Source organism: Ursus maritimus, unplaced genomic scaffold (genome assembly GCF_017311325.1).
Source record: "Ursus maritimus isolate PB19 unplaced genomic scaffold, ASM1731132v1 scaffold_14, whole genome shotgun sequence".
Lineage (NCBI taxonomy): Eukaryota > Metazoa > Chordata > Mammalia > Carnivora > Ursidae > Ursus > Ursus maritimus.
In genome coordinates this window covers 39310244-39333135 of record NW_024423786.1, presented here as the reverse complement: position 1 = coordinate 39333135, position 22892 = coordinate 39310244, and the positions used below count along the sequence as shown (strand labels likewise).

General features: G+C 59.6%; 3 protein-coding genes and 1 long non-coding RNA gene across 8 annotated transcripts in view; 2 read left to right on the top strand and 2 right to left on the bottom strand.

The window, feature by feature from the left end:
• Positions 1–8: 8 nt before the first annotated feature.
• LOC103674819 lies at positions 9–8294 on the bottom strand. Of its 3 annotated transcripts, none has more exons than XR_005834554.1 (3): positions 8194–8294; positions 5967–6126; positions 9–514 (listed from the first exon to the last, which is right to left on the bottom strand). It is a non-coding gene; the product is annotated as an uncharacterized LOC103674819 (long non-coding RNA). The 3 variants fall into 3 exon arrangements; XR_571713.2 differs by lacking the exon at positions 8194–8294 and adding an exon at positions 7088–7154; XR_005834553.1 differs by lacking the exon at positions 8194–8294 and having other exon boundaries at positions 5967–6239.
• APEH (acylaminoacyl-peptide hydrolase) lies at positions 8286–17183 on the top strand. Of its 2 annotated transcripts, XM_040628808.1 has the most exons (22): positions 8286–8376; positions 8452–8584; positions 9137–9263; positions 9644–9737; positions 9837–9912; positions 10001–10164; positions 10298–10435; positions 10533–10624; positions 10702–10742; positions 10827–10948; positions 11472–11532; positions 12697–12794; positions 13474–13525; positions 14360–14448; positions 14908–15046; positions 15495–15578; positions 15659–15739; positions 16024–16112; positions 16216–16406; positions 16516–16618; positions 16704–16810; positions 16917–17183. In XM_040628808.1, the coding sequence occupies exons 1-22, from the start codon at positions 8365–8367 to the stop codon at positions 17020–17022; spliced, it is 2199 nt and encodes a 732-aa protein (XP_040484742.1). In that variant the 5' UTR covers positions 8286–8364; the 3' UTR covers positions 17023–17183. The 2 variants fall into 2 exon arrangements, with proteins under 2 accessions (XP_040484742.1, XP_040484743.1); XM_040628809.1 differs by lacking the exons at positions 8286–8376; positions 9137–9263 and having other exon boundaries at positions 8449–8584.
• Positions 17184–17603: 420 nt separating this feature from the next.
• Positions 17604–22313, bottom strand: MST1 (macrophage stimulating 1). 2 transcript variants are annotated; one of them, XM_040628807.1, is made up of 18 exons: positions 22220–22313; positions 21422–21569; positions 21236–21348; positions 21039–21153; positions 20815–20951; positions 20621–20741; positions 20363–20481; positions 20012–20180; positions 19714–19844; positions 19529–19631; positions 19260–19396; positions 19137–19172; positions 18930–19050; positions 18677–18754; positions 18398–18544; positions 18212–18318; positions 17967–18106; positions 17604–17838 (listed from the first exon to the last, which is right to left on the bottom strand). In XM_040628807.1, exons 1-18 carry the CDS (start codon positions 22269–22271, stop codon positions 17677–17679), a joined length of 2136 nt encoding a protein of 711 aa, XP_040484741.1. In that variant the 5' UTR covers positions 22272–22313; the 3' UTR covers positions 17604–17676. The 2 variants fall into 2 exon arrangements, with proteins under 2 accessions (XP_040484741.1, XP_040484740.1); XM_040628806.1 differs by having other exon boundaries at positions 20012–20196; positions 20397–20481; positions 22220–22290.
• Positions 22314–22810: 497 nt separating this feature from the next.
• RNF123 (ring finger protein 123) overlaps positions 22811–22892 on the top strand; it is a 32682-nt gene continuing 32600 nt past the window's right edge. Inside the window, exon 1 of the mRNA XM_040628800.1 lies at positions 22811–22835. The gene's annotated coding sequence lies outside the window, so the exon portion shown is untranslated. The remainder of the gene's footprint in view (positions 22836–22892) is intronic.

The following is a 22892-nucleotide window of genomic DNA, read 5'->3' as shown; positions in this document are numbered from 1 at the left end:
AAGAGATGAAGGGAGATGATATCATTGCTGTGGAAAAATCTCTGGAGTCAGAGGCCTGGGCACAGCTCTGGACTCTGCGTATAACAGTGAGTGTCAGGTCCAGGGTAGGGTGGGGCAGAGGAAGGGGTGAAGGTCCAAGGCTTGGCTGACCAGTGCCACATAGCTCTTGCAAGCGTAAACTGGGCGGACGCTGGTGGGCTTCCTTCAGCTGTGTGGGGTCTGCAGCTGCCTGACAGGCAGAGACCCTGAGCTGGCTGAGAAGACTCAGGTAGCAACCTTGAGGAAGGCCAGCTGTGCCCCTCAGCTTGGGGGCTGCATGCTGAGCACTGATTCCAAAGCCCCTTCCCTGAGGCGGGTCCTGGTGACTTTGCTCCAGACAGTCGGGTAAGGCCAGAGTCCCCAGCCCTGCAGAGCTTAGCAGCCACGGGCGTGAACTTCAAACACTGTTGGCTTCACAGTCTGCGCTCCTGACCGGCAAGATGGAAGAGCAGAATGAGGAGTGAGGCAGACGGGACTAGAACAGAGAGGAGAGGGAGGTCACTGGACAGGCGGTCTCAGCCCCCAACCAGGTCAGCCCAGGGAGAGAGTGGAAGGGCCTCCGCCTGGGAGCCCAGCTCTGTCTGGGCTGCAGTGACCAACACAGGGTGAGAAGCCTCCTCCTGGAGCCCTGTCTGGCCTCAGCCCAGCCTCTGTGGTAGAAGACGAGGCGGTGCGTCGTCCTGGATGGCAGGGACAGTAGCCTGGCTAGTGGCGCTGCTCTGTGCACAGCCAGGGACCATCTTTACCCTTCCGTAACCCTGGGGCCGTCTCCCTTCCCTTCCTTTGCCGCCTCTCAGCTTCAGAGGACAGAGGTTCGGGTGCTTCTCGTGGTGAGCAGGCGTGTGCGTGGCAGGGCCAGAGAGTCAGCAAGCAAATCCCAAGGGAGCCCGGACCAGGACTGCTTATAGGAAGGAGTGGGGTGTAGTTTCCAAAGGGCTGCCTGTCTCTAGGGGAACAATGGGGGCACCAGAAAGGTCCAGTCTTCCATCTGGTTATCCATTTATTCCACAAATGTTTGTCAGGCCCTAGGTGGGTGCCAGGCCCTGTTCCAGGTGCTACGGTTACAGCAGGGAACAAAAGCAAGTCCCTGCCCTCCGAAGCTGACAGTCCATTTAAGGGGGACGGAGAATAAATAAGCTAAAAACATAAAGAGATTAAAAAGGTGATTTCTGAAGGTGGGAAGTGTTATGAAGCCAGTGAGGCAGCGTTATGAGTCACTGGGGCTGCTCTGAAGAAAGTGGTCAGTGTGAGGTAAGCCAGAGGCCGCAGAACGTTGGGATGGGACAGGCGGGCTTCAGGAGCGGACAAAAGGCCAGCACAGCCAGCGCCACAGCAGAGGGAAAAGGTGGTCAGGGGTGAAGTCCGCGGGGTGGGAGCCAGCTCGGGTGGGCTTTGTAGGCCAAAGTAAGGAGCCCAGAATTTATTCTAATTTCAGTAGCCACTGCGCGGCACCCCCAGCGTTCTTCCGGCCTTCAGCCCAGACAGCAGGCTCCCCACCGCTTTCCCGCCCAGCCAGATGTTTCCTCGGAGTTGCCCCGGAACAGATGTGAAATCAGAAATTGTGCTGAAGGGAAGGAGGGGCAGCCCATCGGCCAGGTCCCTGGCGGAACCCACCCTGGGCTTAGGGCTTAGGGCTAGGGCTCCGTCACTGAGGAGCGAAAGGAACCACGCGGCCTGCCACACAACCTGGGTGGCCGCCGAGACCACCAGCTTTGTAGTTTAAGGGGTCTCCCTCGAGTTCTGGCGTTTGGCCAACCATTGGGCCAAGCGATCAGCGCTTCTGTGAGGGACCATCTCCTGGTGTCTTCTATGGCCATTTCAGAAGCGGGCTGGGAGAGGCTGGCCCTTCTAAACGAAATCCCATCTTCCTCACTCTGAAGCACATTCTGTTCTATTCAAGAAATGTCCCTTCCTGGCCAACTGGATTCTTCTTGCTTCCCGTCCTTCTCTTTGTTAGCTCAAAATTGCTCAAGCATCCATCTCCCCAAGGCTCCATGGACGGGGTCCCCCTGGGGGAGGGGGAGTCGGGCCAGCAGGCGCATGGCTGGCCACCGACCAAGAGGAGGGTAGGGCTGGGAAACAGCCGTCCACCGTTCTTGACGACACCCTTCTTTCTTTCCTTCTTTCCCTCCCCCTCCCTCCTTCTCTCCTCCAAGCATCTGCAATCTGGCAAACCCTTGGCCCAAAGACTCACAGCAGGTGGGACGTGGCAGGCAGGCCTCAGTTGAGGACGGGATGTTTTCTAACAGCAGCTGCCCGGGTGAAGCATCTGCGGGACATGTTGGGACCACTGGCCCGGGGGACCTGTGATTGTCTTTCCAGAGACCCTGCTCTCCTCAGGGCACCACCTTCGAGGCCTAGCCTTCGCTGGGAGGGAGGAGCCCTCTCCGGACACCCTGCCACTGCTGCAGTCCTGCTGCTCTTCCCACAGCCGCCTCTCCGCGGCCCGGCCAGCCAGGCTTCCTATGCGTTATACACAGAGTTTGGGCGCAGGCTGCCTGTTTCTGACGGACGCTGCCCTCCCTCCACGATGCCAGAAGTTTTTCCACAGCCTTGGAGAGGGGCTTTGACTGAGGGCTGGGGGCCCCGGGCTCCGTTTCCTTCACATTCCAGCTGGCCCAGATCCCTCTGTGGCCACAGGGCCCTGCTCCCCTCACCCTGCCCTCTAGGTGACATCGGAGCAGACCTCCGTGTGGCTAGTGTGGGGTTGGGAGAACTTTACAAACACTAGGACCTAACACTGTCTCATCGCTGAAATAAGAGGCCATAGCACCGAAAAGCAGCGTGGGCACCGGCTGAGGCTTCTCCCAGCCCATGGGTGGCAGCATGCTAGCATGCCTGCCACCATCTCAAAGCCATCCCCCCACCCCCCAGCCATCGTGAGCATCCCAGCGGCACCGCCATTGTCTCGACCAGCCAGTTCGTACACCTGGGGATTTCTTTTGATTTCGAGAACAGCCTTAATCATTTCAGTTTGATTTACGTGTATACCTCATAAGCATTTTTCTTTTTCTCCTTCTCCCCCTTCTCTCTTTTTCTTTGCTCACCTCCTTGCCTCTCCCCTCCACCACCACCTGAGACTGATGGTTTGGTTTCCTCTCTGCTCTGCCCCTGCTCAGCACAGGGAGAATGTTGACTCAGAAGCAATAGGGGGCAGCAGGCCACCAAGAGCACAACCCCAGGGCGAGGTCTAGGGAGGCCCCTCAGCCCGCCTCTGTTTACTGTGCAATCCAGTCCTTCTTAAGCCATCACCAGTGGGCATGCTCAGAGCAGAGGGGCCAGGGCTTCTGCCAGCCAAGGGCCGGGCCCAGAGCCCTGTGCTGGGGAGTATGGCACCGTCCACCCGCCTGGCGGACTGGGTGGCATTCCTCCCCAAGGCCCTTACCTTGGGGGCCTCCCTTCCTCTTGGGCACCCCCACCAGTCTCATCTAACGTTCTATGCAATGAAATATAAACCCTCAAAGACAACTGTTAATATTTAATAAATTCCATGTTATGTATAAGGAGTCAATTGCAAACGAGCAATTGAGAAACTGGATAGATATGCTCATATCAACCCCCCCCCGCCCCTGCTCCCACCGTGTGTGTGAAATTCTCAGTCTGTGGCATGTTTGACCTGTGGCAGGACTCGCTGCTGCCAGGTGAGTCACCGCCTGTCCTGCAGTGGAGCATGCACAGCTCGCAGCCTTTTTGCACGATTTCATCCATTTTAAATGCTCGACCCTCTTGCTTGGGAGTTCTTTTTGCCTCAGAACCTCTCCTTCCGGAGTGCTTCTAGCTGACTTCTGCACGAGCTAGTGAGGACCTGCTGGAATTGTTGCCTGAGCGTGCCAGGCTGTGGGGCAGGCAGCGCAGGGCCTTGTGTGCCCTGCGGGTTTCTCAGACCAAGACGACAGGCGAAAAGAAGCCTCTGGAGTAGACACGCTGGTGGGGCCCACACAGGAGTGTGTGTGCGAACATTCTGAAGGTTTGCTGTAAGATTTCCATCTGTAAGTTGCTCTCCCTCTTATCCCATTCCTGAGCAGGGGCGTCTGGCCACCCCTTTCAGTGGGACATGGCTCAGGCACAGAGCTGGGCTGTGTCTTTGGCCGGAGAGACACAGAGGCCAAGGGCAGGGTCTGGCTATGTCCTAGAGACCCTAGCTCCTGACTATACCTGCTCCATTCCTCTCCTTTGTAGCTGGGCGGCTCTGAGGTCTGTGAGCCAAGAGATAGAGGCTGGGGCGAGGGAGTCAACAGGCGCTCAGGAAGAGCTAGACCTCTGGCACTTGTGGCAAGGACAGCTGACAATGTCCTCTTGGACCGGAGCAGGTGTTCCATGGACAGTAGCTTCACGCTGAGTTTCTTGGGAAGCTTCTCAATAGCAAAATTCACAGAAGGTTCTGTTGTGACCCTTTTTCCATCTGTCCCCAGGACCTAAACTCCCTGCCCACCCTTGTCCCTGAAGCCCAAGTGTCCCACTGCTCCTCAGCTTCTCTCTGAGCTGGCAGTGCAGCAGGCAGTGACTACCTGACCCCTCGAGGCCTGGCCTTCCTCCAGTTTGCTCTGGTTTGCACCATGCATTTCTCAGGGGTCCACATTTCTCATGCTTTCCAATAAGGTCTACGCAGTCCTTCAGAGGGGGATCCTGGCCCACCTCTGGCAGCCGTGGATGAGACAGGAGGCTGTCGACCTCTGTTTTGGGCCTGTGACCCTGGTCCTCCTGGAGTGGGGCTTCACCCATCCCCAGGACACCTGCCTCATCCCAGAGATCAGGCCTGGGCTGTAAGAGCCCATCTGAGCAAGGGCTAAGGGAGGCCACTATCCATCACCTCTGACTACCCAGGGCCAGGTCTGTGTGGGGATGTGCCTGGTGGCTGGATACATGGGGGACCAAGGCAGTAATCCTTCCCATGAAGGGCCAGGGGATGGGACCAGGAACAGGGAACAGGCAGGGAGATGACAGCAGGTCCACCTCCATCAGGCCCGGTCTCAGGCTCTAAACGTTGACTTTTTCTCAAATTTCCTTTCTGACCAAGCCCTCTGAGTTTGAACTTTCTGACATCTGCCACTCCCCACTCCCAAGCTACCCACAGGACACATCTGTACCCATCACCCCGTGTGAAGGTGGCTGGAGCAGGCCTGTCTGGGCTACAGGTGTCCTGACCCCTGTGTTGATGCAGCTGTGGCTCTGGGGGCACTGCAGTCAGAGGCTGAGGGACCAGCATTGGGTGCCTTGGGCGGTGGGGAGCATTGAGCACATCTCCCAATGAGCAAAGAGTCTCTGGGATGCAGTCCAGGCCTTCTCCACACCTGCCTCCCCAGTGTCATGAGCAAGGGCACTGTCTCTGCTCACTCCAGGGCCCCATGCACTCACTTCACAGCGACACCTCCCCTCCCACCCACCCACTTAGTCCTCGGGAAGAGAATGGGGTCTCGGGGCCCATAATGAGAGGGCAGCAGTGGCAGTAACTATGGCCTGTCTTCTGGAGCCTGTGGGGAGTTTTCCAGGCAGATACTTGGCCATGGCAGCATAGTCCTGGCCTACTGGCCCTTCCCCCTGCCCTCATGCCACCCTCCCCCCATTCTGTAAATACTTGTCATCGTGGACTCCGACAGGGTCAGAGGGACAGGCCTGACCAACTGAAACTCCTCAGAGATATCATCTCTGTCTCCCTGGGTACCAGCAGCCCTGCTGCCACACGCACTGGGGTGGCGCTGGAGAGCCATGGAAATCGTGAGATACTGTGTGTGTATGCATGTGAACAAGCGTGTGAATGTGTATGTGTGTGCGTGTCCGCCTCCTCATCCAGCCTCTGGGATCAAATCAGCTCCTGCTCTCCAAGCGCAGTGCCCTGGAGAGCGGCGGCTGCCCAACGCCTTTCCTCTGCTAGCTTCCATGTCTTGTTTTTGCTTTCTCCTCCCTCCCTCCCTCCCTCCCTTTCTTACCTTCTCTCCTTTATTTGAGGGGGGAAGAGCGCTGTACAAAGTCAAACAAACAAGTTTACAGTTGTAAGTGCAATGACCCGAGTCCTCCACACGACCTTGTGAACTGTGTGCCGTCCTCCTGTGCTCTGTGAGAACTCGTGGTACTTCGGTGTCCCTCCCCCTGTATTGTGACAAGGTAATTCTGTGGTATCAGAATAAAAGGACTTGATACAAACAACCTACAGACTGTCTCTGGGATGCTTTCTGCAGTGGGAAGGCTGAGCCCGAGGACCAAATTCCCAACCCTGGGATAATCCTGTCCATTCACAGTCAAAGGGAGAATGAAAGTGCTGGCAAGGCCGTGGCTGTATCTACACCAAGCCTGCCAAAAACAACGGGCCCTCCACAAAGACTCCCCCGGGGCAGGTCCCAAGTGTGGACCTGGAGGGAGCAGCTAGTTCCCTGTGCAGGCCTCTGTGTCCAGGCGGCGCAGCTTTCTGGGGCCTGGTTCCTGGTGAGCCAGGTGAGCAAGTGCTGCCCCCTGGTGCTGCCCGCAAGCACTACACCTGTCTGCCTTGCTGTGTCTCCTTCAATCCCTCAACTCTTAGAGGCTGCCAGACGGTAGTCCTTCCCCAAAAGGATGGGAGAACCTCCTTACCAAAGAAACCCAGAGCTGCTAGAAGAGCTTTTTAAATGCAGATAAAGAAAAGAGTATCAGCCTCACCTCTGACCTTCCTCCAGAGTTAGTATCTTGACGTAGGTCCTTCCTGTCTGTGTTTTTCTTTTTCATCTTAAATAGAAGCCAGAAGGTGTAGTACCTTCTGTTTTCTAGCCTCCTGTTTATTTCTGCATGTTCATCCCAGGTAATTAGGTGTTTACCCTCCAATGCCTGGATTCCAGACAGCTGCACGATGAGTTTATATATAGCCAGTCTACAGTACACACCCTGCCAGGCACCATGGTTTTGGTTTTCCTTAATATAATATACAACGCTGTGATGAACATCCTAGTTTCCAACCTTTACACTCAGATTGGTGGCTGTGGTCACCCTTTCTGCTTAGTTCTGGCCTTGACAGGCCTGTACATACTCAGTGCCCACAAATGCAAGCGGCCTCAGAAAGTGGGGACTGTTTTTACTTAACTAGTCCGATGTGGTTGATGGGGAAGCGGAAGCTGCAGGCCAGGCAAGTGGGGATCTCAGTCAGAGGCAAGGCGGGATGCAGGAAGCCAGGTCTCTGAGGTGTGGAAGACCAGCCAGGCTCAGGGTATATGGAGTAGGAGATATCCCTACTAGCCCGACTGGTGCCTAGTCTCTCCTGCTCCTCCCTGCCATCAGAGCCCACCCAGTTCTGTGCCACTTTGCTGAGGGAGTCTGCCTGCCTGGCCAGGTTCTCCTGTCCACAGGAAGCTCTTTGATTCTGGGTGGAGTCTGACCCCCGTCAGGCCCTCTGCACCCAAGAGCTTTGGACGAGGCCTGGGGAGGCAGGCAGAAACCCACCAGCTCGCGATTCCCAGCAAGGGGCCACTGGGCAGGGCAGTTAGGGCTGCAGGGACAGATAGCTCTTGGGGTAGGCCTGGTGGCCGATAAACCCAGGCGACACCCTGAGAGCTCAGCAACCGCCCTTCTTTGCCCTGCAACCCAGGGCTCTGCGCGCTCCTCTCCCCAACCGCCTCGGAGCCCCTCCAGGGCAGGGACTGGCACCTGCTGGTGAATGTTTGCCTCGTAATGAACTAGGAGGGAGCCAAAAGTCAGCCCCAGGGCTGGCTGCCTGTGAAGCCTGTTGGGGCAAGCTTCGGCTCCTACCTCGTCTCTCCGAGCCACGCCCTCATCGCCGTTTCTTCGAACCTACCCTCACTGGGCTCCGCCCCCGCCCCAGCTTCAAAGATCCATTAATCTGCGTCCCTCCCAAGCCGCGTCCTTCTTAGGGTCCACGCCCGTCCGACCTAGCATATTTCAGCTCACAGGGTATTCCAGACTCAGGCCTCGCCTCCTGCCCACGCGGGCCACGTCTTCGGTCACAGGCCTCGCTCAGCCTAGAGACCGATCCTGTATTCCGTTTCCGAGAGCCAGCCCTTCTCCTCGGACGCCCTACTCCCTCCCCTCCCAGCACCAGGCCTGGAACTTGGCCTCTGACCGGCCCGCCCGTCCCAAAGAGGCCTATCCCTCCCCTTGAGGTCCCTGCCCCCAAGCCTCCAGGACTCCCGGGTCCAAAGCTCAGACTGCCCCCTCACAGGCCCACCTCCTCACCCTCGAGGTCCCGCCCCTCTGCTTAGGGTCCTCGCCCATTCGTCGAAGCTCCCGCCCCTCCCGCGGCGCGGCTGTGGCCGGCGCAGGGAGGGCCGCTCCTGGCTCCGCCCCTGGGATCCTCACTTCCGGGCGCCAGCACGCGCCGCCCCGCCCCGGCGGCCGAGAGGTACCATGGAGCGCCAGGTGAGGGCTCGGCCCGCGGTGCCCGTGGTCCTTGCAGCCCGGGCCGGGCCTGACCCTGGTGTGTCCCCTGCGCAGGTGCTGCTGAGCGAGCCCGAGGAGGCGGCGGCGCTGTACCGGGGCCTTAGCCGCCAGCCCACGCTGAGCGCCGCCTGCCTGGGCCCGGATGTCATCACGCAGTACGGGGGCCGCTACCGGACGGTGCACACCGGTGTGTGTATGGAGGGGAATCGAGTGGCGGGCCCATTCCGGAGCCTTGCATTCGCGTGGAGAGGAGGGAGATGTGGAGGGCTTGCTGCTTGACAGTGCACACGAGTGTGTGGAGGAAGACGGGGCTTGGAGAAAGTGGGTGTGGGAGGGTGCACCCCTCCGAAGATCCTACATACAGGTGTATGGGGGACGCCGCTCGATGTGTTATGGCAGAGTGCCCTTGAGTGCATGAGCTGAGGATGTGGGAGTAGAATTCAGACCGGGATACACCGTTTTGGCCTTGTAGGCTCACCCCTCACCCTATCTCATACACGTGCCAGGCTCCCCTCAAGTTCTAGGATGGGGGTTGGGTGCTGGGAGTGGTTTCTCTCTGACATGCCATCAGCTCGGGCCTAGACTTGAGTCGTGGCCAGGTGTTGTCCATCCTGCTTCCAGAATATCGAGACAGACTGGGAAGGTGGGCTGGACCTTCCTCTTGAGGGGCTGAGAGGAGCCTGGGACTCGAGTGCTGGGACTGGTCAACTCAAATTAAGTGTCATGCCTCTCCTCACAGAGTGGACCCAGAGGGACCTGGAACGCATGGAGAACATTCGGTTCTGCCGCCAGTACCTGGTGTTCCACGATGGGGACTCAGTGGTGTTCTCAGGGCCTGCGGGCAACAGTGTGGAGACCCGGGGGGAGTAAGTTTGAGGGACGAAGCTTGTGGGCAAGGACACAGCCATCTGCAAGCCTTTTATGAAGGCCTGCCATGTGCCTTGGTGCAGGTAGTTCTTGCCCCTTGGGAGCTCACGTGGTCTCTGTTGACATGGCCTGATAAGCACTGGAAGCTTTGTCCAAACTTGGACCTGGGCTAGAGCCCATGGAGCTTCAGGGAGGCTGGGGGGAGTAGCCTCTGCCCCAGGCAGGAGAGGGAAGGCCCGCTGCCATGGTGGCGCTACAAGAGCTGCAGGGGCAGATGTGAGACCAGTCTCAAGAATCTGGTCTAGGAGGTTATGGCCAGGAAGGGGGCAGGATGGGACTGTGTGGGTGGTAACCCTGCCCTGCTACCCCGTGTCCTCAGGCTGCTGAGCAGAGACTCTCCTTCAGGCGCCATGAAAGCCGTGCTGCGCAAGGCTGGAGGCACGAGCCCTGGGGAGGAGAAGCAGTTCCTGGAGGTGAGTCTGCATGGGACCAGGCAGTGGGCGATTAGGGGCTCAGTCCTACAGATGAGGCTCTGTTGGGGGGCAGGTAACCTGATGCCCAGATGTCCTCAGGTCTGGGAGAAGAACCGGAAGCTCAAGAGCTTCAACCTGTCGGTGCTGGAGAAACACGGGCTTGTGTACGAGGATGGTAGGCAGCTGACTGGTGAGCAGACAGGGTGGACAGGAGGGGCAGCCAGAGCCCAGGGCTCCCCCTGATCAGCCTTCCTTACACCCAGACTGCTTTGGCTGCCTGTCCTGGTCGCACTCGGAGACACACTTGTTGTATGTGGCAGAGAAGAAGCGCCCGAAGGCTGAGTCCTTCTTTCAGACAAAAGCCTTGGACATCAGTGGCAGCGATGATGAGATGGCCAGGCCGAAGAAACCAGACCAGGCCATCAAGGTGCTCATGTTTACGGCCAGTCCATGAAGGCCCTTCTGGGCAGTCTAGGGCTAAGTGTGCTCCCTGCCCACATCATGCCTGTCAGAACTGGGGAGGCGAGACAGGCTGGACATTGAGTATCTTGTGTTCTTAGGGGGATCAGTTTGTGTTTTATGAAGACTGGGGAGAAAACATGGTTTCCAAAAGCACTCCTGTGCTCTGCGTGCTGGACGTCGAGAGCGGCAACATATCTGTGCTTGAGGGGGTTCCTGAGAGTGTGTCCCCTGGACAGGTTAGCCCCGACTCGGCCTGCTTCACTCCTGGAGTCTGGGGGCCCTGCTTGAGCCGCTGCCCCTTGTTCACACTTGCCCCCGGGATTTTGTTTACAGGCATTTTGGGCCCCAGGAGACACAGGTGTGGTGTTTGTAGGTTGGTGGCATGAGCCCTTCCGGCTGGGCATCCGCTTCTGCACCAATCGCAGGTGAGGAAGCAGGGCAGGGCAGGGGGCCTTGCAGCTCAGCCTGGCTCTGAAACTGAGTGTCTCTCTGGTGGTTCCAGGTCAGCCCTATACTATGTGGACCTCACCGGGGGTCAGTGTGGTAAGTGCTGGTGCCCACCTGTGCCTTGCTGACATACACTGGCCCTGCCGGCCTGCATGATGCTCACATTTTTGTCTGGTCTAGAGCTTCTCTCGGATGACTCTCTGGCTGTGTCTTCTCCCCGGCTGAGCCCAGACCAGTGTCGCATCGTCTACCTGCGGTACCCATCTCTGGTCCCCCATCATCAGTGTAGCCAGCTGTGTCTGGTGAGCTGGAGGAGGATGGGGAGTGGTCAGCAAGAGGAAGGGGTGGTGGATGAGACCTGAAGGGTCAGCTTCGGCTCCCCATGGGCTCCTCAGTGGGCCTCCTGTCCTGGGTACAGTGATGGTGTGAGTTCTGCCTGTCTTCCAGGGCAGGACCTGGAGGCTGAGAGTGCTGGCATGGGGGGCTTTGCACTGTCAGGACCCACCACCTTAGAGCATTCTCTGTCTACAAGAATGTTCCTCCCTTTGCTTCTCACCTGCCCGTGGTCAGGCTGTACAAGGGCCTGGGAGATAGCCGGCAGTTACAGAGTGTTAGTCCTTGCCCAAGAAGAGCTCCTTGGGAAAGTCACAGGCCCCTTTGGACATCTGTCCAGGTCACCAGAAGGGAAATACCTCAGGCTTCCCTCACATCCTCCCCTCCCCTGAGGCTCCCCAGGGCTGTCAGAGAAGAGGTTGGGTAAAGAGCTCTGTGCTCTCAGGACACCGCCAGTCGCCCGGTGGACCTGACCAGTGTGCTCTCTTGCAGTATGACTGGTACACCAAGGTCACCTCAGTGGTGGTGGATGTCGTGCCTCGGCAGCTGGGAGGTAAGGGGTGTGTCTCTGGTCGGGTGCAGTGGGGCCTGCAGTTCTGTTTTCCTGCCGTCTGTTAGCCCGGTGCCGGGCCAGCTGCCTCCATTCATCTTTCCCGGGTTCTGTCTGAAGTGTCCGCTCCCTGCTGGGCCAGCTGCACAGGGAGTGGGGCCATCACCATAGGGGGCAGTTCTGAGAGAAGGAAGTCAGCTGGACCAGAGCTGAGATCAGAGTGGCCCGAGCTGGCAGGGGATTTGGACGGTGTCATCGCCACGCTGCAGCTCCTGGTTAGCTCTTGTGTTTCTGGTGGCTGCTTAAAGCCTCTGCTCCGAGGGGTCTCAGAAAGCACACTAGGTTGGAATGTCTTACTTGACAGGCTCCAAGCTCAAGGGTGCTGCACTGTCCCACTCCCAGCCCCTACCCTAGTGTTTGTCCCATCCAAGCCTGAGTCAGTGGGATCTCTGGGGGGGGGGGTGGCTCTTGGCTGAGCAGTTCTGGTCACAGTCTCAAGTGCTCACCACTTGGTCTGGGATCCTGGGCCATCCCAAGGACATGAGGGCTCTTTTTTTCAGGCCACCTGGTTAGCGCCAGGGGTCCAGTGGAAAAATCATGGCCTGCTTACCTTCTCTTTGGCTTGCAGGGATGCAGTGGTGGGGATCTGGTCTGAAACCCAGCTCTTCCTTATCACCGTGCATCCTTGGATGGTGTCCTCGCCTCCCTGAGCTTCCATTTATTATCGGTGGGAGGTGCTAGCCCGTCTTCTTTATAGCATTGTAGTGAGGGTTAAGTGAGTGCAATCTATTCAGCCCCCTCTGCCGGGCACTCTGCTGAACACCATAATGGACAGACAGACAGGTGTCATCTTGGTTACAGCACTAGGTGCCTACCAGGGGTCCAATGGGAGCAGCTTATAGGAGAGCCAGTGCATTTTGTCCAGGTAGCTGTGGTTCCTCTCAGAAGCGCTTGACCTCTGCCTCTCCCGGGCTCTCAGAGGCGTCTGTCCCCAGCCCCCTCTTGAGGCAGCCCCTCATCATCTAGGGCACCCCCACGTGTAGGACTGCTGTTCTGTCACAGTTGCGGGGGCCCCGGGGGGAATTCCCCAGCAGCCCAGACTGCCTCACAGGCTTAACCTCCCATACCTCCCCGCTGGACATGGCCTCAGCCCTCCCATCTTTGCAGAGAACTTCTCTGGAATCTACTGCAGCCTTCTGCCTTTGGGATGCTGGTCGGCTGACAGCCAGAGACTGGTTTTCGACTCAGCTCAGCGTAGCCGGCAGGTAAGGGGCCCTATGTTGAGAGACAGCCCCTCTGATCAGCCTCCAGGAGCCCTGGGCCTGGGGCATAGCATGTGCACACTGCTAGGTGGCATACCCACCCACAAGGTCTTACGAGCCTCTTCAGGCCCTGCCTGCCCCTGTCCTGGACTCAATTTTTCTCGAGGAGCCTGGCCTCCCGCCTGCCGTGGTGCCCCACAACAGAGCCCTTGGCCTTTTCTCCTGAGGCACAGGTGCCGTTCCCCTTCCCCCAGGCATGTCCTGCTGGGGGATAAGGGGGCGACCACTAGGTGGGCCCCCGAACACTGTACAGGGAGCTGATGGAGATGGGACAGAGGCTTTCTCCTAGGGATTGGGTAGGGACACCCACAGTGTGCCAGACTTCTTTGAGTGAGATCATTTGTTCCTCACGCTAGCTCAGGGGCTCAGAGGCATTCCTTGCCTCGCCCAGGGTCCCTTGGCAAGTGGCGATGGGGCTGGGATTTGAGTCCAGGCCTCCAGACCAGGTGTCATCTGAGGAGTTGTCAATGGGAGTTGTCAATGGCAACTGAGGAGCCGTTGCCATAGTTGCTCACAGCCCTGGCCTGGCCCAGGGGTCCCTAAGAGGGTAGAGAGGAGGTGGGGGGAGGGGCCCATAGGGCTCTTGGATGTGGTGCCACATGTGGCCTTCCCTCTGCTTCAGGACCTGTTTGTTGTGGACACCCAGACGGGCAGTGTGACCTCGCTGACAGCTGGTGAGCAGGGCTGGTGAACAGGCCAGCCAGGCCAGGGGAGGGACTGGAGTTCTGGCACACGGGGCAGTAATGGCACTCTTGGCCACTCTGCACCACTGACTGTCCTGCAGCCTTTACTGCGTCTCGCAAGGACCCTGACCATGCAGGACCTCCCCAGCCAATAGACTGCCTCCCCTGCTCCACTCTGCTCTGCACATCCTGGCCCTGCCTCAGCACACCCCCTGCTTCTCAAACCTACAAAATTCTCTCTTGCCGAGATCTGCCAGAGTCATCCTTCCCCGACCTCCCATACCTCAGGCAGAGGCAGCTCTGCTGTCGCAGGGCCCGAGAAACCCTCTTTCGGTTCCCTCATCTTTTCTTGTCTGGGCCTGTGATTCTGCCCCTAAAATGTCTTTTGAGTCCTCTGCCTGCCCTAACTGTAGTCCTTCCTCCACAAAGATTCCAGAGTATTGGTGCTGAACTGTACCTCATCATACAGTCCCTGCTGAAGAATCTGCTTGAACCCCATGGCCTGGAGTCAGCACCACTCCTACCCCCTAGGCCTAGCTGCCACCCTGCAGATTGCAGTCGAGGTCATGGGTAGACGTGCTGTGGTGGTCTGCTCTGGCCCCGGATTTGGCAGTCCCTGGGCTTAGTTAGCATCTGCTGGGTGAACGAGGGACTAAGCAGGAGGCTCACCCAGGACTGTGTGCAGTTGGGTGTTTGTGACAGTCTTTTTGTGGGTGTTCCTTTGCTTCTCGGGCTGAAAGGGGCACCATGGCATAGAGCCACCAGCCTGGGACTCTGGCCATGTAGGGAGTAGGTGGGAAAGGTGGTGGCCTCTGCCTTCTCCAGGGGGGTCAGGTGGAAGCTGGAAGCTGCTCACGATTGACCAGGACCTCATGGTGGCACAGTTCTCCACACCCAGCCTGCCCCCAAGTCTGGTGAGTGTTGCTGGGCCCCAGACCAGGAGGTGAGGGTTCTGTGTAGGCCAAGCTCCCCAGGTCAGGGAGCTGGCCTGAGTCTGACTGTGGTTGGTCAGTGTGTGGGAGGCCAAGATGTGGGCCCAGCCCAGAATGGTCCACAAGGGTCTGGCACCCATGGAGAGGAACTACCAGGTGTAGGTCTGCATTATGAAGAACAGGGTGCCTGGGAAAGTGCCCAGTCCTCTGGCGGAGCAGAGCACAAGGAGACAGCAGAGCCTAAAAGCTCAGGAGGAAAGGGTGCGTGTTTATGCGTGAGTGCCTTTGCATACAGCAGCTCACAACAGGCGTCTATGACGTACCCTCTGGAGGGGGGTAGAAGGCCCAGCGTAGTGAGAGTGGCCCACCTCCCACCCTAGCAGAGGTGGAAGGGCAGGGAGGCAGCCAGGCCGCCTATGACACACTCTTTCCCCTTGGCAGAAAGTTGGGTTCCTGCCTCCTGCAGGGAAGGAGCAGGAAGTATTGTGGGTGTCCCTGGAAGAGGCTGAGCCTATTCCCGACATCTCCTGGGCCATCCGGGTACTGCAGCCACCCCCAGAGCAAGAGAACTTGGAGTATGGTGAGCTGGGCCGGGGCAGAGGGACACCTCCCAAGTTCACCAGCACACAGCACCTGTGGTCACCTTCCCTGCCTCTGGGGGTTCTCTGTGCCTCTTGTGCATGCTCACGGGGAGTAGTAGTCCGGGTGTGTGAGTGCCTGCTCTGGGTATCAGGGCTGGGCATCACCAAGCCAAACGCTCTGTGGTAGGAGAACCAAGGCCCAGAGACGCTGCCTTATTTGAGGCCTCTGACCACACCTCATCCGGAATGCTGTCCTGACAGAGTGGGGCTCCCCAACTAGGGCAGGAGTATGAGCCTCCTGGGGTCCAGGTGTCTCGGGGCAGGCTACCTTGGCCAGATCTACCTTTCAGAGGTCAGCCCCAGACCTGCCGCTAGGACTCAGGCCTTGGCTGGGGGAGCCCCTGGGCAGTGGCTCTGGCTCTGCTGACTCCTGCCTTCTCCCTGCAGCTGGCCTTGACTTCGAAGCAATCCTTCTGCAGCCCAGCAACCCTCCAGATAAGACCCAAGTGCCCATGGTGGTCATGCCCCACGGTAGGCATCTGGTCTAAGAGCTGCTGCCCTCCCACTACCCGTCCTGGCTGGCTCTTTCACTCTCTGCTCCATGTCTGCAGGGGGACCCCATTCATCCTTTGTCACTGCCTGGATGCTGTTCCCAGCCGTGCTTTGCAAGATGGGCTTTGCAGTACTCTTGGGTGAGTGAGCAGGATCCTGTAGCAGTGGTAGGGCTGTGGAGGGCGACGGGGTGGGCAGGCACCACGGGTACCACCCGTCTGCAGCCCGGACCTGGCCACCATTACCAGGAACTTCCATGGAGAGGGTGCTTTAGTCACTGGGCAACAGCCTCAAACCCCTTGGCTCCTGTGCCTTGACAGTCTGTGGAGCAGGCCCCAAGGCCTACTTCACAGAGGGGTGAAAGCACGACCACGGGGCTGGGAATGTTGCTGACCACCCTGTCTGGTTCCTCCCTGGCCTCCAGTGAACTATCGTGGCTCCACGGGTTTTGGCCAGGACAGCATCCTCTCCCTTCCCGGCAATGTGGGCCACCAGGATGTGAAGGACGTCCAGGTAGCAGGGGCCGGGGCTTCTGGACAGGCCACAGGGTAAACTGTTGGGGTGCGTTCCGTCCGGGTGGGCAGCTGGCTGCAGCACACTCTGCCCCACCCTGTAGTTCGCAGTAGAGCAGGTGCTCCAGGAAGAACACTTTGACGCTGACCGAGTGGCTCTTATGGGTGGTTCCCACGGTGGCTTCCTCTCCTGCCACCTGATTGGCCAGTACCCTGAGACCTATGGTGCCTGTGTGGCGAGGAACCCTGTGATCAACATCGCCTCCATGATGGGCTCCACCGACATCCCTGACTGGTGGGTGTGCTCCCCAGGTCCCTGCCCTTCTCTGTGTCGCTGCATACCCCGCACGGAGCCCCCGCGGGTGCCAGGGCTCCCGGGGCTGCTTCAGGGCAGTCTCTTGCAGGTGCGTGGTGGAGGCTGGTTTCCCCTATAGCAGCGACTGCCTGCCAGACCTCAGTGTGTGGGCCGAGATGCTGGACAAGTCACCCATCAAGTATACCCCCCAGGTATGCAGCCCTCCCCCTGCCTGGTATGCTGCCAGGCTATCCAGAGCCGCGGGGCGCTGCTCACCACCACTCCCCATGCCCCCAGGTGAAGACCCCGCTGCTGCTGATGCTGGGCCAGGAGGACCGGCGTGTGCCCTTCAAGCAGGGCATGGAGTATTACCGTGCCCTCAAGGCCCGGAACGTGCCTGTTCGGTGAGTGCGGCAGGACAGCGCTGGCAGCCCGGCGGGGGTGGGGGGGGGGGGCAGGTGAACAGGGGAGAACGCGCCAGCCTTAAACATTGCTGCACAACCACCGCAGGCTCCTGCTGTATCCCAAAAGCACCCACGCACTTTCAGAAGTGGAGGTGGAGTCGGACAGCTTCATGAATGCTGTGCTCTGGCTGCACACACACTTGGGCAGCTGAAGCCCTGCCTCCCTGCCTGGGCTGGTGGGCGTAAGCCACACTCTGCTCTTGGAGAGCCCCGGGGTCTGGCAGATCGGTGAGAGGATTCCTGGGCTCTGGACTTCACGGATGGGTGAGCCGAGGAATATAGGCTATACGGTGATAATAAACGAGGACACAGAGTCTGGTTCCTGCCGGGACTTTGTACCAAGCCATCCCTAACCCCAGCCTCACCTCTGGGGTTCAGAGTACCATAGGTCCTGGGTGTGGTAGCCTTAAGGACCTCACCTACCTCCAGCGTGCCGGGCAGGGGACAGTGAGAGGCTCCGCTGCTGCCTATCAGGGCTAACTGGGATCTCACCAGGCTAGCTCCCTCTGCTGCAGCCCCTTCTGTTAGAAACTGCCCTACACCGCCCTTGTCTTACCAGCAGCTTATCTAGGGAACTAGTGAGGCCCTGCCCTTCCATAGTGCCTACAAGCTAAGGTAGTCCTAAAATGAGATCTCCCAACCCAGCTCTGCTGGGCTTGAGCCACCCAGGCCCTAGCAAGGACGTACACCACCTGATTTCCCAGCAGAGGCTAAGAAGCACCCTGCACAGGTGTAAAGACGAGAGGCAGCTTTATGTCTGACAGGAAGCTCTGTCCTCTCCAAAGTACATGGGATTGAGGTTGGGCCTAGCCCAGCTGCATGACCTTGTGAATCCAGTCCGTAAACACAGAGACGCGCATGAAGATGGCTGGCCAGCGGGGCCGGGCGCACACTCGGTTGGGGATTATAATTCCCTCCAGGACCCAGCAGTCATGGGTAAAGCAGGCAAGTGGGCCCCCGTAGTCACCCTGGTAGATGGAAGAATTGGTAAGGGGGCCCTGGGCCAAGGCAGACGTTAGCCTCCTTGGCGATAAAGGAGTACATTTGCAGGTTCCCGGACCCTCCCTGAGCTGGGAATGGGTGCCCCAACACTGACCTCACAGGCACCCACAGGGGCCAAGAGTCCCTCAGTACACATCTCATTCTCCCGTACGCGTCCTCGGTGCTTGACGTTACATTCCTGGTTGGAGATGACGTTCAGCGAGGCCACGTTTAGGACTTCGTTGTTCCCTGTACCTACGGTGATAAGAATGGGAAGGAGAAGAGGGCCTCTGGGTAGGATCTGAGGCTAGGCCTCCTGGTCTGGGTTAGTCCATGCCTCTGCACTGTGTTCTTTCTTACCTTTGGTCTCACCCCAGCCTGCGATCTCACACTTGGTGCCTGGAGGCACCACATACCGCTCAGGGGGCAGGCAGATCAGGGCCACTCGCTGGTTCAGGGTCACAGGTCTTTAATGGGAATGAGGGCACTCAGCGTGTAGGCCCATAAGTCTCAGCCCCACCTCACACCTCTTGACTTGTCACACACCTCTCGAGCTTGAGCAGAACAAGCTGGGAGCCCGAGGGCCCGCACACTATCTTGGCCACGGGGACCTGCTGCAGGCCTGGCTCCCCCGGCTGTGGGTTCTGGAACAGGGTGCCCAGCCATACCTCATAGCCCATGAGAGGCACATGGCTGGGGGAGAAGGTCTGCTAGATCAGTTGTGACTCATAGTCTGCTGCCCCAAGGCTCACCTGGGAAAGGTAGCTAAGGGGAAGACGAAGGCAGGGGGGTGGGACTGGGTCCCCAAACCCGAGGGAGGCTCACCAGGAGGAGAAGCACTGCCGGGCAGTCAGTACCCATTGCTCCTTCACTAGGGAGCCCCCACAGAAATGCTGGCCCTGCCTGGAGGAGTAGAGGTTAGGAGAGAACAGTGAGTTCTGGGACACAGGCTGGACTTGCCATCTCTTGGCTAGGACCTGTGCAGCCAGGGACAGGTTCCCACTCCCCTGGCAAAAGTGCAGAGGATATAAGGATATACCCTCAGCTCCTCTCTTGGGGAAAGGCAGTTGTGTCTCACCGATTGCGCAAGCTGACTGTCCAGGGCGAGTTCCCAGGCTGGCCCCCCACCACACGCAGCCTGGAGCGCTGCTGGTCCTGGCGGGTCACCCTCTTGCCACACTTCTCAAACACCACCTGGTCTGGGGGATAGAATGAGCCTCGGGAAAACTCCGACTGGATGGAGGCCCCTAAGAGGCCCCAAGACACGCCTGGCCCAAGTGCATACCTGGGGGCTCCAGGATGGACGGTGGTTGGTCATCATCTGAAAGAACCAAGTTCACCTGCCTTGAGGGAGCCAGCCTTGGAAGGTGGAAGCTGGGGGCGGGCCCCGAGGGAGCGTCGCGCTTACCGCAGCGCCGCAGTGCACAGTAGTCGAACGGAGTCCCCGGGTCCGTAGTGTAGCACCAGGGCCCGTGGCTATCCTTATCCGGGTTCCGGCAAAAGTTCTCCTCCAAATGCGCGTGGGGGGCGGAGGTGGGTGTGAACCTGGGCGGGAGAGGACGCACAGTCCTAGCGGGGTAGTCCCAAACCCCTGCCGGGCTCCAGTTAGGCGAAGGCGTGCCCGGGCGGAGCCTGTGGCCTTGGTCCGGGAGGGGCGGGGCGCGCAGGCCGACTCACTGCGGCTTGTGCGGCATCTCCGCAGACCAGTGCTGACACGGGACGCCCTTGCGGGTCCTGCTGACCGAACCGCGGTACTGCTCCCCGACGCCGTTGTAGCAGTCTGCGGCGGGCGGGGGCGGCAGTCAGCCGGTTCTCGCCCCAGCCCTCTGGCTCCAAGTTTCCAGTCCCAGCTTGGGCCTTACCTTCGGGCCGCACGTCGTCGGCGCAGCGTGGGATCTGGTAGCAGAAGGCCACGCGCATGCCAGGGCGCGACGTAAAGCACCAAGGTGCCTCGGAGCCGTCGGGGTTCCGGCAGAAGTTCTCCCGAAGGTCCCTGGACGGGGGCTCCTCTCAGTTCTTGCTGAGGCGCAGCCCACCGGCCAGCCAGCCCCCGGCTGGAGCACCCCCCACCCCGGCCTTCCTTCAAGCCCCGCCCCGGGACCCCACTCCCGAGGTCCCGGCTGCAAAGGTACGGCCCCCAGCGGCGGCCCGGCACCTCACTTGCAAGCGTATTTCTCCGGCGCAAAACGGTGCTGATGCGGGTTCTGCGCGTCCCACCGCTGGCAGGGCACGCCCGCGGCGGTGGTGTTGGCGGTGCCCCGGTAGCCCTCACCCTTCCCGCGGAAGCAATTGAGCGTCGTGGCCTCGTGGCGCTGCTGTGCCTCGGACCCTTGGATGGACCGAAGCTGGTCGGAGCCCGAGCGGGAGCTGAGACCGCGGCTTGCGCTGAGGCCGAGTCCAACTCCCACGGGCCCACCGCCGGGTCACGCCCAGTCCCTCCTCTTTCCGCAGGCAGGCCACACACACCCCCGTTTCCCAGGTGCCCTCCCAGGCCCCGCCCTCGGGCCCTACCGCAGCGGGGGAGGTCGCAGAACTCTCGCTCCACCTGCGGGTCTGTGGTGTAGCACCAGGGCCGCTCGGAGCCGTCAGGATTCCGGCAATAGTTGTCGTCCAGATCTTTGTCAAGGAACCTGGGAGCGGTAGCGGGGCGCGAACAAGACCCTGGGACTGAGACCCAGTGTGGACCCTGCCGTATCCCGGGTCCCGCCCCTGAAGTCCTGGGCCCTCCCATAGCCCGGCCCCCGCGATGCCGAGCCCGCCCACACGCACTTGCCCGGCTCAAAGGGGTGCGCGTGCGGACGCTGCAGGTCCCAGCGCTGACACTCGCGTCCCGACTCGGTGCGGTCCACTGCGCCGCGATAATCCTCGCCATTGCACCAAACGCAAGCGTCTGGAAAGACAAGGCCGGTGGGTTCGTGGACGGGCGTGGCATGTTCCTCCAGTCTCGACCCAGAGCCGCTTACCCTCCCGGCAGGACTTGATGGCACAGCTCTGGAAGCGCACTGCAGGGTCTGTCGTGTAGCACCAGGGACCTCCGGGGTCCCGGTCAGGGTTGCGGCAGAAGTTCTCCTCCAAGCCGTTCCGGAGTGTGGGCGTGTACCTGGGGGCGGAGAGCAGCAATTCAGTGCGTGCTGGGGTGAGGGCAGACGCCGGCGGGGCAGGGACAGAGGGGAGGTGTCTGCCTTACTTATGGTCATTGGGGAACCTATGGCTCCAGTGCTGGCAGCGTAGGCCCCCCGTGGTGACGGCCACTGTGCCCCGGTACTTGACCCCATTGTCCATGATGCAGGTCCGCACATAGTCTGGGAGCAAGAGACTCATTGTCAACAAGGCCTGAGGCCTCAGCAGCCCTATCCCTGGCCCACCTTCTCCACAGCCACCTACCTTTCTTTTGGAAGAGGTCGCAGCGCCCCGAACGTTGCAGCTGCGTATAGGGTGAGTTTTGGGTCCATGGCAGTAGCTGGCAACCGTGGCTGCTCACATTGTAGTGGAAGGCCCTGGGAGTACGAGGCACAGGGTCACCCAGGTTCACCTGCCACCCAGTCTTATCTAGGTCCTGTGGTCACTCACCTGCAGTCCAGTAGAGGCCCGCAACGCGCTGCACACTCCTCAGCATCTGTCACATCCTCTTGCCAAGGCCCAAGCCCCAGTGCATGTCTCAGGTGTTGCAGTTCTGTACCCCGGAGCACCTGGAAGTCATTCAAGGGCGAACGCTGCCCTGCGGGGGTGGGCATTCATGTCAGTGCATTTATATCGGCACATCCACACTTCATTCAGGGGATCAAAGCTACAAGGACTCTGGGATGGACGCTGTGGGCACATTCAAGGGTCAGACCCCTGTACAGAGTGGGACAAGCAGGCCCAGACATGGTAGTTATCACCAGTGGTCATGTTTAGTGGGCAAGGTACTAGGCTCAGGTCTAAAACCTACACTGTAAGGAGAGCAGTGGGTGATGGTGCTTGCCCAGGGAGCCGATTTCACCTCTCAGCGGAAAATGCTAAGGCTCAGAGCTGTCCTGTTACCCAGGCAGAGGCCCAACCCATTCTGACACCAAGTCTGAGCTCCCATCAGCACTAGGGCATATGCTAGGTTAGCGGGCTAGATTCGGCTCATGAGGGATAACTGCCTGCATGTGCGCACGCATCTACGCAGTTCCCACACTGCCTCAATGCTACAGCAGACAATCTAATGCAGGCCTGAATAGGCAGTGTCCATATGTATTCCTGGGGCTGCCCAGCTCTGCACAAGAAGCCAAGAGCACTCACTGCTCCATGCCAGGAAAGTGAGCTCCTGGCTTGAATAGCAGGATGGGCCCAGGGCTCACCCCTTCCTGAAGGCAAGTGGGGATCAGGGTGGGGGGCACTCACCAGGGGCCCCTGAGCACTGCGTCAGAAGGAGCAGGAGTGGGAGCCACCCCATCCTCCTGGCTGGAGGTTGCACTGTGACCCACCACAGCCCTATCCGGGAAGTTGTGAAACCTGTCCCTACGGGATTGGGTGGCTTTGCCTCCACACCCCCACTCCAGGCCTGCTGGAGCCTGACCTGAGACCCAGTGGCCGGAATGGGGGTGGAGCCAGGCTCAGGCCCCCTGAGTGAAATGCAGGGGCCCTTACTCTGGCACAGTTAGCCCCTGCCCTATGTAGTGGGCGGGGGTTGGAAAGGTTCGGTGGGGACGCTTGATGTGCCCTGGGGTGGGGTTGTAGACCCTCTGCAGCCTACGTTGCTCTGAAGGGAAGGGTGGTGAGGACATGATTGCTGCCAGAGGCTTGGGTTCCAGCCCCTGGGTGGTGTGGTGTGATACTAATCTTTTCTGAGCCTCAGCTTTTCCCTGTAAAGTGGCAAATGTTCCCTGACCCAGCCTTAAAGCAGCCTGTCCCTTTTGCTGTCTTATCAGCTCCAGCTGTAGGCAAGTCAGCCCACGCCCCTGGCAGAAGAGCCCAGAGAGGCTCCCCTCGCCAAGCCACAGGTGCCATCCCAGGAAAGGTAAGCGAGGCGACCTGTCTGGCCTGAATGGAAGCGGGGGGGGGGGGGGGGGGGGGG